Source organism: Trichomycterus rosablanca, chromosome 3, assembly GCF_030014385.1.
Source record: "Trichomycterus rosablanca isolate fTriRos1 chromosome 3, fTriRos1.hap1, whole genome shotgun sequence".
In the NCBI taxonomy this organism is placed as follows: domain Eukaryota; kingdom Metazoa; phylum Chordata; class Actinopteri; order Siluriformes; family Trichomycteridae; genus Trichomycterus; species Trichomycterus rosablanca.
In genome coordinates, this window is record NC_085990.1 from 32,344,212 (window position 1) to 32,363,572 (window position 19,361).

The 19,361-nt window shown below is 37.2% G+C and overlaps 1 protein-coding gene across 5 annotated transcripts in view; it reads left to right on the forward strand.

Annotated features, from left to right (window-relative positions):
- The first annotated feature begins 1,606 nt into the window (after positions 1 to 1,606).
- Positions 1,607 to 19,361, forward strand: part of snx16 (sorting nexin 16) — a 39,391-nt gene continuing 21,636 nt past the window's right edge. For all 5 annotated transcript variants that reach the window (XM_062991174.1, XM_062991175.1, XM_062991176.1 and 2 more), the window contains exons 1-6: positions 1,607 to 1,718; positions 5,817 to 6,322; positions 10,749 to 10,835; positions 15,679 to 15,827; positions 18,219 to 18,288; positions 18,964 to 19,100. In XM_062991174.1, coding sequence (XP_062847244.1) covers positions 5,957 to 6,322; positions 10,749 to 10,835; positions 15,679 to 15,827; positions 18,219 to 18,288; positions 18,964 to 19,100 — 809 coding nt within the window. In that variant the 5' untranslated portion in view covers positions 1,607 to 1,718; positions 5,817 to 5,956. The remainder of the gene's footprint in view (positions 1,719 to 5,816; positions 6,323 to 10,748; positions 10,836 to 15,678; positions 15,828 to 18,218; positions 18,289 to 18,963; positions 19,101 to 19,361) is intronic.

Genomic DNA, 19,361 nt, shown 5'->3' on the forward strand with positions numbered 1-19,361 from the left:
ATAAATCTAAATAAGGTAATTTCCTTTACCTTGCCCTTGTTGCTTCTGTGTCAAATGTTCTGAAAGTGCAGCCAAACACAGACCAAACTTGTTCTGAAAGTGAAAGTGAAAATAATGTGCTAAAGGTGTTACACACAATTTTAAATAAATACTATTTCTTTTACCTTGCCTTTGTTGTTCCTGCATAAAACGTTCTGAAAGTGCAGCCAAACACTGGCCAAACTTGTTCAAAAAGTAAATATAACGTGCAGCAGTGACAACATGAGCCAGCGTTCTGTTGCTGTCTGGGTAGCTTTTAATGCAAACATTATCTAGCTATCCAACATTACTTCTGTCTTTATACAGCCCTTTGTACTCTTTTCTTTTTTTTTCTCCTCTGGGCACCAAATGGCTTCGGCCTTGACATATCGGCTGCAATGCTGTTAGCTAATCTTTGTGTTTATTGTTAATCATATTGTCACTTACTCACTGTAAAGACTGTAAAGTTATGTTGTGGACTTTTTTGCAATATTTAGAAATAATAGCATAAGAAGTTGTTGACTGGTGGTGGGGGGGAGAGTTTACAGTTGAAATTAAATATTTGCTCCCTCAATTTGGGCCCCCTTATGGATGGATGGCGCCCCTAGCATTCGTCTATACTGCCTATGCCAGGTTCAGGCCACATCCAGAACACATGGGTGCAGGGTAGGCATAAACCCTAAACAGGGCTTCAGTCCATTACAGGGCATCACCCAAACATAAACAGTAAAAACAAGAACAATTTAGACCAAACAATTCATAAGATTGTCCATATGTTAGTGTCCAGCACTGTCTGCATAGAACAGGACTGCAATTTATAGAATTTTCCCACAAATTTAATGACATTTTCATGGTAGCCTTTACTATAATTCAGCTATTTTTAAACAAATTTACCCACATGGGATTTTTGGAAAACATAATTTACAGTTTAACAAAATACTAAACAGCACAGCAAGTCCTGGGCCAGTAGTTTGGTTAGAGGAGGCAGTTATATTACATCAGTGGAATTTAAGCCGTGCTATTTTGAGCTTTTTAAAAAATATATATATTAAAAATGTAAAAGGGAATTGTATTTATTGTGGTGGGTAATGTGGGTGTGTACAAGATATATGGTGAGAATTAACTATTAACCAAATACGTTTACATACGCTTTGGACATCTTTGTCCTCCAAATATTAAATCACTATCATGACAATGTAAGCATTAAAGACAAGACAATGTTAAATCATCCAACATTTAATTTGTTTAGTCTTTGATTTTCAGTTTAATTATTAAAAACGATTAACAAATGATGGGCCTTTGTGGTCAATGACTGGGCTAATTTTAAACTGGTCGAAAAAGCTGAACATTTCGAAATGTTTAATGGGGTCACCGGCCAAAAACTTGTTCCTAAATAATCTGGAAACTTACATTTCAGACCCAAACTAATAATCAGTCCTATACCTTTATTTAATGCTTATGTTGCGACTTAAAAGTATTGCTGTTCATCTGATGAATTTTCGTGGGAGGGATTTGGCAGCGTTAACAAAACGTGTTAGGTTTCACTATCTGGCAACCTGAGCCAGAAGCGGATGAGAGCTGTAGAGTGGAACTGAGAGAAGAAAGTGTGAGATTATCATGAAGAGAGTGATGACAATAATATGTGGACTCCTAAGTTGAGAGAAATTACGCTTAAAACAGGAAATATGAGATAATTGTTGGTAAGTTACAGTTATTGAACTCTTTATTGCCAGGTCAGTATAGTTTGTATGCTATGAATTCTTTAAAGTTGCAGGCTAGCCGAGTGGCTAGTCGCTTACTTAGCTGATGTTAGCTTCGAGCTAGCTTGTCATTTTGAGTTAAATAGTTATTTAGACAGTTATATAACGTGTGTGTCATAAAGTTACTTTATGTAATTTTCTGAAAAGTAATACTGCTTAGGTAAAACTAGTAAGTTAGCCTGCTTTTCTTTATATTATGAGGTTATTATTGGCCAGTACTCGATCTTGTTTACTAATAAACTGTTACACATGGTACATGTGTCAGTGTGACTGTTTACAGTAAAATTATTCAAATAAGACCTTTTTAATATTACAGGGTCGCTGTCATTTTTACAACTGTGTTCATTTCCTTGGCAATGAGAGTTCATCGCTGTCCTGGCAACTTTAAAGGCCATTGTTGAATACATGACATTGAAACTAAAGAGAAACATAGTCACCAGGAGTTGGAATCGACTTCACAGCACTTACTAATAATAACAATTTTTAATAATAATGAGCGATTGTGTGGTCTTACCAACTCCTATGAATAAACAAATAACTCCAGGTAACGAAAAAAAATAAATAAATAAAATAAGTAGTAATAATTTCCAAAAATTACTTGCTAAAACTTTCATTTTAATTATTAAAAACCAGGTGGTTACAAATAAGTACACCCTATAAGTCAGCAATATGTGGAACTACTTTTAGTGACAATGTCTTGAACTAAATGTTTTATATAGGATTTTACATAATTATTTATGTCTTTAACATCATTTGGGAGAAATTTTGACCCACTTAACATTTACAACATTTATTGAGTGCTTTTGTTTGTGCACATCTCTCTAAATAACCCGCCACAGGACCCCTTAATACCCCATAAGGTTTGGATTTTGCATTGGTCGTGTTTTTGACCATTGCAGAATCTTGGGATCATTGCCCATTTTCATGACCCAATTTCGGTCCAGTTTAAGCTGCTGGACATAAAACCTCACATTTGTTTCACGAATAATCTGGTAAGTGTGCCACTGTGAATGTTTTGCCACTTGTTCATGTTGACAAACACCTACATGGTCCAAAACAACTGCCAAAAGCTTTGCTTTTATAAAGACAGGTGCATTTCCTGAAGAAAATTTGAGTGTAATTGCAGCTTAGAAGACGCTTGACAGACTCTAATGTGCTACACTAATTGCTCTGTGGACTTCAATGTGTTGCTAGGTGGTTGCCAAGGTGTACTTATTATTACGCTAAGGTATAGTGAAATGGGTGCTATGGTAACAGAATTTATTTTAAAGAGTTGCTAAGCTGTTTCTAGGTGGTCACTAGGGTGTTGCTAGGTGGTTGCTAGGTGACTGTGTTTGCGTGCAAGAACGCAGCTGGTGGGGGTGTGAATTCTTTTGCTCAGGCAGGTGACTGTGTACAAGCATGTAGTTGGTAGGAGTGTGAATACTTTTCCTCAGGCAGGCAACTGTGTTTGTGCAAGCATGTAGTTGGTAAGGGTGTGAATACTTTTTCTCAGACAGGTGATTGTCTGTGTGTGTGTGTGTGTGTGTGCAAGCTTTTAGTTGGTGGGGGTGTAAATACTTTTGCTCAGACATGGGATCTTGTGTTAATGCTTTTGCTCAAACGGGATCGTGTGTTAATGCTTTTGCTTAAACAGGGGATCGTGTGTAAATGCTTTTGCTCAAACGGGATCGTGTGTTAATGCTTTTGCTCAAACAGGGGATCGTGTGTAAATGCTTTTGCTCAAACGGGATCGTGTGTTAATGCTTTTGCTCAAACGGGATCGTGTGTAAATGCTTTTGCTCAAACGGGATCGTGTGTTAATGCTTTTGCTTAAACAGGGGATCGTGTGTAAATGCTTTTGCTCAAACGGGATCGTGTGTTAATGCTTTTGCTCAAACAGGGGATCGTGTGTTAATGCTTTTGCTCAAACGGGATCGTGTGTTAATGCTTTTGCTTAAACAGGGGATCGTGTGTAAATGCTTTTGCTCAAACAGGGGATCGTGTGTAAATGCTTTTGCTCAAACAGGGGATCGTGTGTAAATGCTTTTGCTCAAACAGGGGATCGTGTGTTAATGCTTTTGCTCAAACAGGGGATCGTGTGTGTGCAAGCTTGTAGTTGGTGGGGGTTTAAATATTTTTGCTCAGGCAGGTGACTGTGTACAAGCATGTAGTTGGTAGGAGTGTGAATACTTTTCCTCAGGCAGGCAACTGTGTTTGTGCAAGCATGTAGTTGGTAAGGGTGTGAATACTTTTTCTCAGACAGGTGATTGTCTGTGTGTGTGTGTGTGTGTGTGTGCAAGCTTTTAGTTGGTGGGGGTGTAAATACTTTTGCTCAGACATGGGATCTTGTGTTAATGCTTTTGCTCAAACGGGATCGTGTGTTAATGCTTTTGCTTAAACAGGGGATCGTGTGTAAATGCTTTTGCTCAAACGGGATCGTGTGTTAATGCTTTTGCTCAAACAGGGGATCGTGTGTAAATGCTTTTGCTCAAACGGGATCGTGTGTTAATGCTTTTGCTCAAACGGGATCGTGTGTAAATGCTTTTGCTCAAACGGGATCGTGTGTTAATGCTTTTGCTTAAACAGGGGATCGTGTGTAAATGCTTTTGCTCAAACGGGATCGTGTGTTAATGCTTTTGCTCAAACAGGGGATCGTGTGTTAATGCTTTTGCTCAAACGGGATCGTGTGTTAATGCTTTTGCTTAAACAGGGGATCGTGTGTAAATGCTTTTGCTCAAACGGGATCGTGTGTTAATGCTTTTGCTCAAACAGGGGATCGTGTGTAAATGCTTTTGCTCAAACGGGATCGTGTGTTAATGCTTTTGCTCAAACGGGATCGTGTGTAAATGCTTTTGCTCAAACGGGATCGTGTGTTAATGCTTTTGCTCAAACGGGATCGTGTGTAAATGCTTTTGCTCAAACGGGATCGTGTGTTAATGCTTTTGCTTAAACAGGGGATCGTGTGTAAATGCTTTTGCTCAAACGGGATCGTGTGTTAATGCTTTTGCTCAAACAGGGGATCGTGTGTTAATGCTTTTGCTCAAACAGGGGATCGTGTGTTAATGCTTTTGCTCAAACGGGATCGTGTGTTAATGCTTTTGCTCAAACAGGGGATCGTGTGTAAATGCTTTTGCTCAAACAGGGGATCGTGTGTAAATGCTTTTGCTCAAACAGGGGATCGTGTGTAAATGCTTTTGCTCAAACAGGGGATCGTGTGTAAATGCTTTTGCTCAAACAGGGGATCGTGTGTTAATGCTTTTGCTCAAACAGGGGATCGTGTGTGTGCAAGCTTGTAGTTGGTGGGGGTTTAAATATTTTTGCTCAGGCAGGTGACTGTCGGTGTGCAAGCTATTGGTCAAGCAGAGGTACAGAAGATTGTTGTGCCTTTCAAAAAATGAATGGGAGTGAATGTCACAAAAAAAGAAAACAAATGTGGTGGGCAAATGAATGCACATATCCAAAAGTTATCCAGGCGTCAATTGGACGGACATTTGAATTGGAGTGGTCTCAATGTCTCGGAAATTTTCTACTGCAGTCACAATAATAATAATAATAATATTAATAATTGTTTACTGAAATCATACAAATTTTTTATAATTAATCTTGTGCATTTGATTAGTGATACCTGGCTGCTTAATGATTTTGAAAATAAGAATGGTGTACCTTTTTTTAACCACCTGGTTGCTGAATAGCTACATCTGAAATCTGTGTATGTTTGCTGTCACATTAGGTTATTGGTTTATTAATAATTATTAGTGAGTGACCTCCTGATTATTAAAACAGTATTGAAAGTTGAAAATGTAATCTTTTGATTTGAATCTATTTATATGTGATATTCGTGTATTTTTGAAGGAATTGAAGTCATCCTATAAGTGAAAAGATTTAAGGCCTGGTGTTAGAGCTGTACTTTGATGCTATATTAATTGGTATAACATGATATGAGAAAAGCAGAATTTATGTTTACAGCAACAGACAAGAGTCTACTGCTGCTTTAACTTAATATTGATAAGTATGTATTCTGAATCTGTCCTGTTTCCCTTTTTTTTTTTTTAACAGAGCAGTTCATGAAAATCCACTCGTCATTCACTTATGGTTAAAGCCTGTTTTAAACAACCTCATTCTATAGACCAGTAGGAGAAAGTAAAGGTGCAGTCAGGAATTACACCCTATGAGAAAACTGGAAAACATCCATACCGATGGCCACCCCTTTTGTTCCAGTGCCTGTGCCAATGGATCGGGCCTTGACGGGTTCCACTAGTAGTAGGCGGCCAAAACGGACATCGAGTTTGAGCAGTACATCCAGCAGTTCAGAGTCTTCCTCCACTAAAGGCACAGTAGAAGATGTAGGTTCAGAAAAGAGAAATTCAGGTAATGGCAGTTGCTTCACGCCATCATGTCTGAGCCCTATGACGCGAGCTAGGATGAACGGGATTGAGTCCACTGTGGAGTACTCCAGCTGTCCGAGGCCTGAGACGCCACCACACACACCAGGATGGGAGGAGAGACCTATAACCCCCACTGTGCTGGGTTATGAGGTTATGGAGGAGAGAGCCAAATTTACGGTAAGAGAAAAGCTCCTAATTCTACCAGACACAAAACACAAGCTTTTTAATTCTGTTGTGTTGTTTAAAGAGGCATTGTTGTTCTCCAGTAATATGTTTTGTCTTAAAGCTTAAAATAAATATTTCAAATCCTACCAAGAACTCACACTAGAAGCAACATCTCAGCATTACATTATTACTGCAAATGTAACATGTTTTACACAGTCTGCACTAAAGTGACATGCCAAAAGTCCTAGGATAGCAGTATTTTAACTGATTATGAAGTGCTGTTACTCCAGGTGACGACTTGGAATGAGTGAGGTTGACAGCGTGCTCATGGCAAGGTCGTGAATTATCAGAGTTTAAATAAGGCATGGTAGTGGGTGCCAGTCGGATGGGACATTCCATTTTCGATTCTGTGCTGACATTAAACATCCCTTTATTCACAGTGTGATGCCACAAATCTGTCTTAGAAGGCATACCACCCACAGTGGACAGTGCAGTGGTCACCTGCGGGTGCTTTAGCAGCGTTCTTTAACTTCCATGGGATATGTTAGCAGAAGACCCACCAGACTGCCTCTGTTAACACCACGACACTGGACAACTGGTCAACATCCCTTTAGACATCCCTACATCTGTCCACTTGTGCAATCATTGCCACATTGAGTTGCTGCACTTCTCCCGGCTAGAGGGGGTCTACATGATACTAGTTTCTGTCCTATGACTTATGGCACGTCAGTCTATTTCTGACCTAGCTCTGTTTTGTAAGCACTACCAGCTAGAAAAGAGCAAGGGGATTCTTTGTTTTTATCAGAAAAATTTGCTCTCATGGGGAAGGGGTCGAAGAAATTGAAACAGCTGTAATAACACAGACTTCTGTATAACAGCATGAGACAGTATGACTTTTTTTTGTCTTCATACTTAATAGTTTTGGTTTCAAAAATCACTATTGTTTACATCAAATTTACATTTTAAAATGACAATTTGATCCTATGTTACAAGTTACACACTTCGTTTTACTAGTTACTAATTACTCTCACTGAATGCTTTATTTGCATGTTTTAATATTGTTTAAGAAAGCTTAAACACTCAAGTTATTTTAATGTCAGTATAGGTCAGAGAATACTAGGAGCTGGTCAATATATGTTTCTTTAAGAAGCTGTGATCATTCTTTGTCAATACTGCTGTACATTATAGTTTCAACTTTTAAAAAGCTGATGTAGATCCAAACATTTGGTTAACATTTGGTGACATCTGTTCAGTGAGATTGTTGGATAACTGAAAGGTTTTCGTGTAAACAGGATTTTCAAGGTGATATGATCTTGGTGAATAATAAGAATGTCATGCCTTTGTTACTTGAACCAATTGCACTGAGAAGCCAAATGGGACAAGAAAGAGCAAGGAAGAGTGTAAATCTAAATCTGTTTAATGTTTTTGCATTTTCATACTAAAAGCTGCTTTTCCGAGCGGTGCTAAAGTGTACTCTGACTGATTCATCTGTCTCAGACAGCATATTAATTACTGATCTCTGAATAGAGGAATGACTTTCACTGTTTCCTGTAGTAATACTAGCCAGGCTTGAGGTTTTACTTTCTGCTTTGTGGTGTTGTTTTGATAACATTTTTTTTTTCGTGCTTGCTTAATAAGTCTTTAATCTTTTCATTTACAAGTTGTGTCATGTGTATCAGTTTTAATATTTTGTTGGGTGCTTGGTGTTGCTGGAGGCACTTTAAACACAGGCTTGCTGTACTCTTAGTTCCACCCAACATTGTTTTTAGATGAGTAAATGGTTTTTATTAGGTTTGTCAGGCAGTGAAATGTGTGAAATGGTGTTAGTTTTTATTTTTATTCATTATAGACAAGGTCTCTATGAAGACAATGCAGTCACATCTTCAAGGAGGCATTACGCTCAACTATGTTGGGAATAGTTCACTGCGGTCATATTTTTTTTCTTTGACAATTGCAGTCCTAAAGTTTGTTCTTAAATGTCTTGCTCCTTTCATACACTCATTAACAGTTACACCTCAAAGTTGAGTTGCCTGCCTAGACTTTTCAAATATGTGTTCTTAATACAGCCTGCTATGATTTTAGTATTTGCTCTAATGATTGTCATACAAATTGAATAGTTTTTTTTTTTTTTACTTAAGGCCACATATAAATCTAAGTGACTGACACAGTAGTTATTTGGGTGCTACCAAGCATCAGGGAGCTGGAGTACCTTGCCCACAGGCACTGTCTACAGTAGGCTTCTTCTGTGTCTGGTTTTTTAGGTTCTCCAGCTTTTCCCATCTTGCAAATGAATGCCTTTAGGTAAATTAGCTTTTCTAAATTGCTACAAGGCACAAGTGATTAAGTTCATTGGTGAATGTGACTGTTTAAACTCTGGGCATTTCTCATTAGCATGTACGTGCAGAAGACTTTGCAGTGCTTGAAATTGCACTTTTACAGCTCCTTGAAAAATTCTTAAAACGTAAATTTATTTTAAGAGCATTACCAGTGCAATACATAAAATTCATTCAATAAGCATGTATGAGCACAGTCATAGCATGAAATGTGTCAATAGATGTGTCAAACAAAGTGCAGTTTGGATCACGGAATCCCAAGCTGTTACTGGCATCATGTAAGTGCTGAAGAAGAACTGGCTGTGAGATGTGTTAATGCAGTAAAGAGTTACATTACCAAAAACACAAATGTAATCTAAGAAATCTCATGGCCACGTAACTGATCTATTACCACTTATGTATGTGCGTAAATTTGATTTGAAAGGATCGGATCTGTGCTGCCTTACTGTCAAATGTGACCTGGCACTTTCTTGTAATGTGAAAGTAATTTACTGTAGATTTAAACAGGGTGTTATCAAAGCTGGTTTGTATTCACACTGAAAGGTGGCATAGTTTCATAAACCATGTCTATTGCTTTTGTCTATTTGCTTCTGTGGAAATGTGCATTGGTTACTATAATTCTGCTTTTGTTCCCATTATTTCTGGTTGGTGCAGGACCCTGACCAAGATGAAATGGTTAGCAAAAAATAGATTAATAATTTCATTTCAAGTGCACAATGTAAGATAGTTGTGACAATTGTGTTCTTTTCAATGTTTCTTCAGTCTCTGTAACAGCATTCAAATCATGAACAATACACCTTTTTCTAAAGAACATTTTATATTATTGTTTATTCTATTAGTATAAATACTAATAAATAAGAGTGGTCATTAAATAGAAATGCAAATTTTGCCAAATTATTTTAACAGTTTGGATGGTCCTTTTTGTGATTTTTTTTTCCTTATTACTAGCTCTTAATTGCCCCTGTCTCAACTTTATCTGGAATGGCTGTATATTAACAAATGAAAGTTGAAGTTGACCAGACAAAACTTAAAATATCTTAAGCAGCTCAACTCTTGAATACAGCAAAAATGGATAAAAATGACACTTGCAAAACTGCAACAATTAGTATACTGAATTTCATTAATTCATTCATTGTCTATTTTACCAATGTTTTATCCGGGTCAGAGTTACGGTGGCTTGAAATCATTGGGCAAAAGGCAAGAAACACCCAGGGCAGACCGCCAGTCCATCAAAGGGCACACAAACACACATTCACACACAGACTCACGCTTAGGGCAATTTTAGTATCTACATGTTGCCAGGGAATTAAACCCAGGCCGTTCTGGCTGTGAGGCAACACACAGTGCCACCATAATTAAAAAGTATAATTAAAAGAAAAGGTGATGTGACTCAGTGGTAAACAGGCCTCTGTCCGAGTGGGTGTGTTGCAGGCATCAGTTTCTACACTTATGTTTAACACGTTTACATTTGATAAATAAAATTGTCATTGACAACACTGAAAATCTTTTTTCCATTATCTAAGTAAATAGTAAACAAACAAAGTAAACAAATGTCAGATTTCAGTTGTTATTGCATTTTTAGAAAGGGTTCCAACTTTGAATTGGAATTGGGGTTTGTAAAATCTACCTTCTGAGTGATGAACTTGCTTTGCTGACTGTGTTTAAATAATATTTACCGTAACAGGGTAAACATGGCAGCATTATAGAAAAGTAAGATAAGCATAGAGACTTGTTGACATGAAACTGTGTTTTGTTTTATAATCATGCTATAAGCTTCTTAACTATCAAATATACTGTAGATAACAGGTTATCACTTAAAAGAAAAAAATGTAATTCCTAATAATTATGTATCTAGAGTGCAGACCTGAATAAGCTTTTCAGGGCTTGTTGCACCATTTTGTGTAGTATCCTATGTGTGCTTTCAAAATGGGTTATCTAATGACAATTGACTGCTGGCAATTAATGTGAATAATGCTGATGCGGTTAGCACCAGGTACTTTTGCTTTCTCTGCTTTGTTAGCACTACAATTATGTGTAATGTGTTTCAGCACTATGTTTTTTCCTTTTTAATATGAAACTAAATGCTGTTTTTCTTACTGTGACAGGTGTACAAAATCCTGGTTAAGAAAACTCAGGATGAGAGCTGGGTGGTATTCCGACGATATACCGACTTTTCCAGAGTCAATGACAAGGTTGGTTTTCTTTATAATGCATGCACCACCTGAGGTTTAAGTATTATAGTGACAGTGGCTGTACCATCAGGGTCATTATTCTACCATTATTCAGAATCCACTACTGGTTTATCCCACCTTATCAACACAGCAAAACTTGTAGGGGAAATGTTTCAGTTTATTTTTTTGTGATTTTTTTCATTTTTTTAGCATTCAGCAGTTTTTCAAAATGTGATTTCTGTGGCTATACCATTTTTAACTACCTTTTTTGGTGCCAAATATCATAGTAGGGTGCAGGATACACTGTGTATTTACTATGCATTTGTCGTTTACCAGTTTGTATTCTCTGTGTTTTTAAAGACAAGGAATTCCTTTTAACCAGTCATGTAACTACTGCAAAGCTCTTTTGTCCCCAAAAGAGCTAATTACACCAGTAAATCTGCTATTCTCTACCTGTTAGACAACTGCACAACCATTCTCATTCTCAAGTTATGTACAAAAAAACTGTATAATGTTATTACTAAACTTTTGGGCTTTTATTGGCTGCTCAAACACTCAATTCATTTTGCATGCAATTTTATAGAAATGTAATCACATCAGCCAGACTATCTTGGAATTTAGATCACATCTAGTGTGTAGTAAATAATTTGCTTGGTGTTTCTCCTCAGGATGGACTAATGCGGTAAAATACTACAGTTAGTGGTTTAGTAGCCTTTAGATTAGTTCCATGTGCTTGCTATTGTTTGCATTACCTTCTTACAGACAACTGTCAAAGTTCACAAGTGTAGTCGAGGCAAAATTTGTTTAAGGAGAATAGGTCACTTTTGTATTTGGTTACGCTTTGGATTTCTTTTTTAAAATCTAAGAACTTTCTTCTTTCCTTTGTTGCCTTAGATTTGTTTATTAGGGTTCATAGAAATGGATTTCTGTAAAGCTGTTTTATTTGCATATTATTGTGGGAGACATCAGATCCTATCAGTCCAGAATGAAAATGAAAAAAATAATAGAACCCTCTTTTTAGACAGTTTACAAAGAAAAAAGATCTTATTCTAAATATATATGTATGCTATATGTAACACAGTAACATGGCAGATTTCATGTAAAGCTGTCTGTGGGCTTAAACGGCATGCATATTTAATAGTGATTTCCAGCCTTGCTTTACACAGAGTGAGATTTCTCCAGATTTTTTTAATCTGTGTATGCTAGATGATGAAATACCTTAATTATTGGCAGTCTTGCATGGAGCAATGTTCTTTTCTGAACTGATTTACAACACGCCTTGTACATATATTGTACATTATTTGATCCCCTAACTTATTTGAGAATGTTAAATTGCATTTACAGAGTTGGTAAAACCAAAAAAGCTACCCATAGCATAGCATATTTAAAAGCCAACATTGGTTATACCAAGACTTAAAAAAGCTTATGCCAGTGTACAAGCTTGCCTGCTATCATCTATAAAGCCAAGAGCCAAGCATCTGGAGCAGGAAAGTAATTAACATCCCACTGCACACAAAGCGTCATTGTTTCCCTTGGAGGCAGTGACCAAATCTTTGTACAATGTCTGTGTTGTTGCATTTGGGTTAGATAGCATACTGGAATAAAATAGGAAAAATGCATAATACCATTATTTGGTCAAATGTATGTGGACACACTGAGCTTAGACATTCCATTTCAAAACCATTTGCAGTGAATATTTTGCACACTTTATTGTGGATTTTATTTTAAATGAAAATAATTGCAATTTTTACCAATCAGTCTACCTAGTGATCTATAATGACAAAGTAGAAATGTTTTTGAGTTTTTGAAATTTAAAAACAACAACTGAAATCTGTTATTAATAGAAGCACTCCGGACATTTATTTAATTCTTTTTGGAGGCATGTTTAGCATCAATTACAAATTTCTTTTTCTATACATCTCCACCAGATTTGCACACATCTCAAGAAAAATTAAAGCAAACAGAATACACCTGACAACTATCTAGAGTACAACACCAAATATTCTAAATACTCTTATGGATAAGAGAGTTTTATTTAAAATGTAAAACTTTCTTTTTGAAAATCTGGTTTTTACTTTCTCATTTCTGGGTGAATTAGTTTAGACTGATGGGTAAAAATGGCAAATTACATCTACAACAATACAAATGTGCAAAACATCAGGGGGTATGAATACTATCTGTATTTGCAGTCATAGCAGCTCCACTATCCTGTTCAGGCTTTCCACAAGATTTTGAAGTATGTTTGTCAAATGTATTCCCAGTTAGTCAAAAGAGCCTTTGTGAGCTCAAGAGCAATAAAATATTGACCAAATAAGATATTTTTGACCAGACAAAATCCCCCCCATGGCAAAAGTAAATGATTAAGATTGTTAACAGTTAACAAAAGCATGACAATTTCAAACAAACCCAGTAAAGGAATTTAAAACCTCCATAAGGTTTTTTGAGACTGATACTTACCCTCCAGTAATTAAATTAAAAATGAGGTTTATGTGAGCACAATTAGGACATTGTTATCTTTATTTCCATCTGTTAATGTTGTTCTCAATGAAAGAAGTCATATAGAGGAAACTAATGGATTTGCTGTTATTTAAGAAAGGGTAGGTTTTGTGTAGGTTGTAGAGAAGAGAAAGAGGAAAGCTTAGGTTTTATTTACCCTTTGTTCTAAAGGGTGTGGTTTTAATCTGCTTTCTGCCTATGTGTGTGGAGGGAGCTGGTCTGTGTTTAGTGTTCTGCTGTATTTAAAGCTGGTCTTAGCTCATCCGGTTCAGCTAGTTTCATCTCCAGCATGTGTTGCTTTGTACAGGCCTTGCCCACACACTATATTTGGATGAAAATGTATCACTTTTGTAAGTACTGTTATTGCAGTACTTTGAAATTGATAGACATTTTAATTGTGAAGCATTGCCCTACCAACTTGTAATTAACAGGGATTTGCCTTTGCCTTAGTTTTACTAAAGTATTATTCTGGTTTAAGCTGTACTGAGCCCAAATAACAAGTTAAATGCTTAGCCTAATTCTTGACTACAGTGGGGCCAAAAAGTATTTAGTCAGCCACTGATTGTGCAAGTTCTCCTACTTAGAAAGATGAGAGAGGTCTGTAATTTTCATCATAGGTACACTTCAACTATGAGAGACAAAATGAGAAAAAAAAATCCAGGAAATCACATTGTAGGATTTTTAAAGAATTGATTTGTAAATTATGGTGGAAAATAAGTATTTGGTCAATAACAAAAGTTCAACTCAATACTTTGTAACATAACCTTTGTTGGCAATGACAGAGGTCAAACGTTTCCTGTAAGTCTTCACCAGGTTTGCACACACTGTAGCTGGTATTTTGGCCCATTCCTCCATGCAGATCTCCTCTAGAGCAGTGATGTTTTGGGGATGTCGCTGGGCAACACGGACTCCACAAATTTTCTCTGCGGTTGAGGTCTGGAGACTGGCTAGGCCACTCCAGGACCTTGAAATGCTTTTTACGGAGCCCGAGCAGTGTGTTTGGGATCATTGTCATGCTGGAAGACCCAGCCACGTTACATCTTCAATGCTCTCACTGATGGAAGGAGGTTTTGGCTTAAAATCTCACGATACATGGCCCCGGATCAGTCGTCCTGTCCCCTTTGCAGAAAAACAGCCCCAAAGCATGATGTTTCCACCCCCATGCTTCACAGTAGGTATGGTGTTCTTGGGATGCAACTCGGCATTCTTCTTCCTCCAAACACGACGAGTTGAGTTTTTATCAAAAAGTTCCATTTTGGTTTCATCTGACCACATGATATTCTCCCAATCCTCTTCTGGATCATCCATATGCTCTCTGGCACACTTCAGACGGGCCTGGACATGTACTGGCTTAAGCAGGGGGACACGCCTGGCACTGCAGGATTTGAGTCCCTCTCGGCGTAGTGTGTTACTGATGGTAGCCTTTGTTACTTTGGTCCCAGCTCTCTGCAGGTCATTCATCAGGTCCCTCCGTGTAGTTCTGGGATTTTTGCTCACCATTCTCATGATCATTTTGACCCCACGGGATGAGATCTTGCGTGGGGCCCCAGATCGAGGGAGATTATCAATGGTCTTGTATGTCTTCCATTGTCTTACAATTGCTCCCACAGTTGATTTTTTCACACCATTCTGCTTGCCTATTGTAGATTCACTCTTCCCAGCCTGGTGCAGGTCTACAATTTTCTTCCTGGTGTCCTTCGACAGCTCTTTGGTCTTGGCCATGGTTGAGTTTGGAGTCTGACTGTTTGAGGCTGTGGACAGGTGTCTTTTATACAGATAACGAGGTCAAACAGGTGCCATTAATACAGGTAACGAGTGGAGGACAGAAGAGCTTCTTAAAGAAGAAGTTACAGGTCTGTGAGAGCCAGAAATCTTGCTTGTTTGTGGGTGACCAAATACTTATTTTCCACCATAATTTACAAATAAATTCTTTAAAAATCCTACAATGTGAATTCCTGGATTTTTTTTTCTCATTTTGTCTCTCATAGTTGAAGTGTACCTATGATGAAAATTACAGACCTCTCTCATCTTTCTAAGTAGGAGAACTTGCACAATCAGTGGCTGACTAATTACTTTTTGGCCCCACTGTAAGTCAGTCTGTATATTGTAGTAAACAAGGTTTGTACTGCCAGGTAGATTTCTAAAATATTTTCTAACATGATGCATAAACTATTGTAAAAAGATTAAAATGATCTTTAAATATGCCAGAATATTGTGTTTAGATTGTCATGCATATTCAACATGTTGCTTGAGTGCTATGTATATGTTGTTGGTATTATAGTTTACTAACAGAATTAGTTTAAAAACATTCTTTTCCATGATGTATGAAAAACCAAATATGTATATTTATGAGTGTGTTTCTTTCCAGTTAAAGGATATGTTTCCTGGGTTTCGTCTCGCTCTTCCACCTAAGCGCTGGTTTAAAGATAACTACAATATAGACTTCCTGGAGGACAGACAGTTGGGCCTGCAAGCTTTCCTACAAAACCTAGTGGCTCACAAAGACATTGCTAACTGGTGAGGCTATTCTCTGGCTTCTAATATTGTTTAGAATTAAATATATTGTATTAATATTTTTGAAAATTTTTAAATTATTAAAGATGTTTCTGGTTTTCTATGTCAGTTTTAATTTCAACTGACTCTAACTGACTCAAATGCTATGGGCTATTTTCTGTTGATGATGGTTACACTATGAAGTTGGCTTTTAAAATTTTTTTTTAATTTGCTAGCACACTACTGCTAAGATTCAGGGTTCAAATCTCATGCAGTCAAGACAGTCGGATGTGGGCCAAACTGCCTAGCCATTGGAAGGTGCTTTGTCAGTGCTGGTCCCGAGCCTGGATTAAAAATAAGGAGGGCCTCAGGAAAGGCATCCGTTGTAAAAACTGCTTATGGCGGTCCCTCAATATGGTAGCAGCCAAAAGTAGAAAAAAAGTTCTGGAGGCAATATTTTTACTTTGCATATTACTGCACCACATCATCCTGTTATTGCACTTTAACATATTTAAATGTCATTTTCTTCTGCACTTTGATGACCCCTTCGTGTGTTGAATTTAATTTCATTATTTTAATTAATTTTAGAAGTCCCAGTTCTGGGTTTCTTTGACCCTTGCCCACCTAATCAATATATTTTTTTCCTATAAACACTGTTTATTATTATATTATGGGTTTGGCATATCAACAGTACTAAAAAATAGTAACATTTGTTCGGAACATGATAAGCAGGCCATTTAAACAAAAACACACTGTTCCTTCCTCTCCCTGAGCTGAGCAGAGCTGGAAAGCTTTTCTGATCACATGATCATGAGGTGTTGAGTGAATGTGCTTTAGTCTCTCCTTCCGGCAGCTTTTCTAGTGTGGACACATCTAAGGAAGCATTCAGCTCAGGGCTGAATAGTGTGTCATACAGCAGAACCCATCAGCAGGTGTTAAAGGGAGATAATTCACAACATCATTCAAGTTTACATCAAGCATCATTTTTTGAAGTTGCTACAAATTAGTTTTTTACACCTTTTAGCAATGGAAGTTCCAAAAACTGTTTAACTCAATATTTAAGAAGGGTGTCAGTATAGTGTACAGTGGATATTAAAGGTCTACACACCCCTGTTAACATTTTTTTATGTAAACAGATAAAAATCAGATAAAAATAAATAATGTTAGATTTCCACCTTTGATTTAACCAAAAATCTGTGTAATTCAATTAAAAAACAAACTGAAATCCTTCATATGAGAAAATTAAAAGTAACATACAAAATAATGTGGTGCATAAATGTGAGGAACAGAGGATGTGGATGTGTTCAGAATGAACCAATCACATTTAAACTTTAAATATGCAGTAGTCAGTACACAGCTGCCATCAATTAAAGCTACTCTGATTAACCCCGTATAAAGTTCAGCTGTTCTAGTATGATCTTCCTGGCATTTAATTATCTTACAGCAAAAGTCATGGTCTGCATAGAGCTTACAAAGTATCAAAAGGATCCCATTGTTAGAAGGTATCAGTCAGGAGAAGGGTCCAAATTTCCAAGGCATTACCAAAGAACACAGTAAAGACGGTCATCAACAAGTGTATAAAATATGTACCAACAGTCACATTACCAAGAACTGGGTGTCCCTCCAAAATTGATAAAAATTGATAAAAACGCAGTAAGAAAACTGGTCTGGGAGGCTGCCAAGAGGTCTACAGCAACATAGATGGAGCTGCAGTAATTTCTGGCAAGTACTGGTTGTGTACTACATGTGACAACAATCTCCCTTATTCCTCATATGGCTGGGCTGTGGGGTAGTGTGGCAACACAATGTGCAAAAATGTGTTACGCTCTGATGAGACTAAGGTTACATTTTTGGCCATGATTTGAAATGGTATTTTTGGTGCAAAAATAGCAATGTGCATCACCAAAAGTATACGACACCCACAGTAATGCCTGGTGGTTGCAGCATTATGCTTTGGGGCTGTTTTTCTTTATCTGAAAATTGCACTTTAGTCAAGGTTGAGAGAATTATGAATACTTCCAAATATCAATAAGTTTTGACAAAAAACCTTCAGGCCTCTGCTAAAAACCTGAAGATGAATAGGAATTTCCACTTTCAAATTGACAATGACCCAAATCATACCTCTACATAAACAACAGAGAGCCCAGACCTGGATACAATTGAAAATCTGTAGGGTGACCTGTAATGATTACAGTTTTTTAATTGAATCTTACCGATTAGATCATCTTGGTGTCATATTTTACATCCCAAAAAAACTGGCCTTGTGACATGGGTGTGTAAACTTTTTATATTTACTGTATATGGTTCGTCTTTCTTGCTTACAGTATAATTGCAAATGTTTGCCAAAATGGGTGTATTCAATATATACTTTTTTTTATTTCTACATAATCATTTTTGATGTGTTTGTGTTTACAGTGTTCCTGTACGAGAGTTCCTCTGTCTGGATGACCCGCCAGGTCCTTTTGACAGTCTTGAGGAGAGCCGGGTAAGACATTTGAAACATCAAAACATTAAATTTGCAAACACAATCTGGGTGAGTTTCTGAACATGTATCTGGTCTGCATGTCCACCACACCTCAAGACCATTTTACAAAAATAACACGATGAACCAAACTGAGCAATAATTAGTATAGAAACATATAAAGATAGATGAAACTGTTTCTCTTTTCTAGTTTTGCACTGCTAGACTATCATACATTTGTACTAATATAAAGTCCAAATATAGTTCATAATACTTCCCATCCTTAGCAAAACATGGCCTGTTGTTTTTCCATGGACCCCAGGCCATAGCGGGCAATGACATTAACCTTACAAGCACCAGATGATAACAGAGAGAATTTTATCTGTTGTGCCACTCAAGAGTTTCCTTAAAACACACTTGAGTAATTACAAAATTAGCTAAACATGTTTCCTAAAATGCTGAGTAATGGATTTTTTATTGTGCCACTGTTACCCTGGTAGTTGCTACTGTGCAGCAGTATAACTATAACTGTGTTCTGTTTTTGTGGTGGAAACATTACCCAGGGTACTAAAGCTAAAAAGGCTCAAGCAGCTTGGCTGACTTTTTTAGCAGGCTGCCTCTAGAACTATGGGTGGACAAATGCAGTACTGAAGCACATGCTAATCTTATTTACTTTGTTCTTTTATTTTTTTTACCTAGGCGTTCTGTGAAACTCTGGAGGAGAGCAACTATCGGCTGCAAAAAGAGCTATTGGAGAAGCAGAAAGAGATCAGCTCATTAAAGAAGCTGCTGGAGAAGAAGGATCTCCAAATTTACCAACTAGAAAAGAAGATCAAGTAATGACATTTGTTTCATGTGCAGTTCTGTTACTGATACTGTATTGTACATGGTAGAAGCCCAACAGCACTCAGACACAGTGTCTTAAAAATCTTCTATTCTTGTGCATTTACATCATTTGGCATTACAAAAAGCTTTTAGTTATTAATGTAATGATTATGTGATTGTTTGTCTGCATGTGGATGGCTGTGTCTTTTTTTAAATGTACAGTGTATCACAAAAGTGAGTACACCCCTCACATTTCTGCAGATATTTAAGTA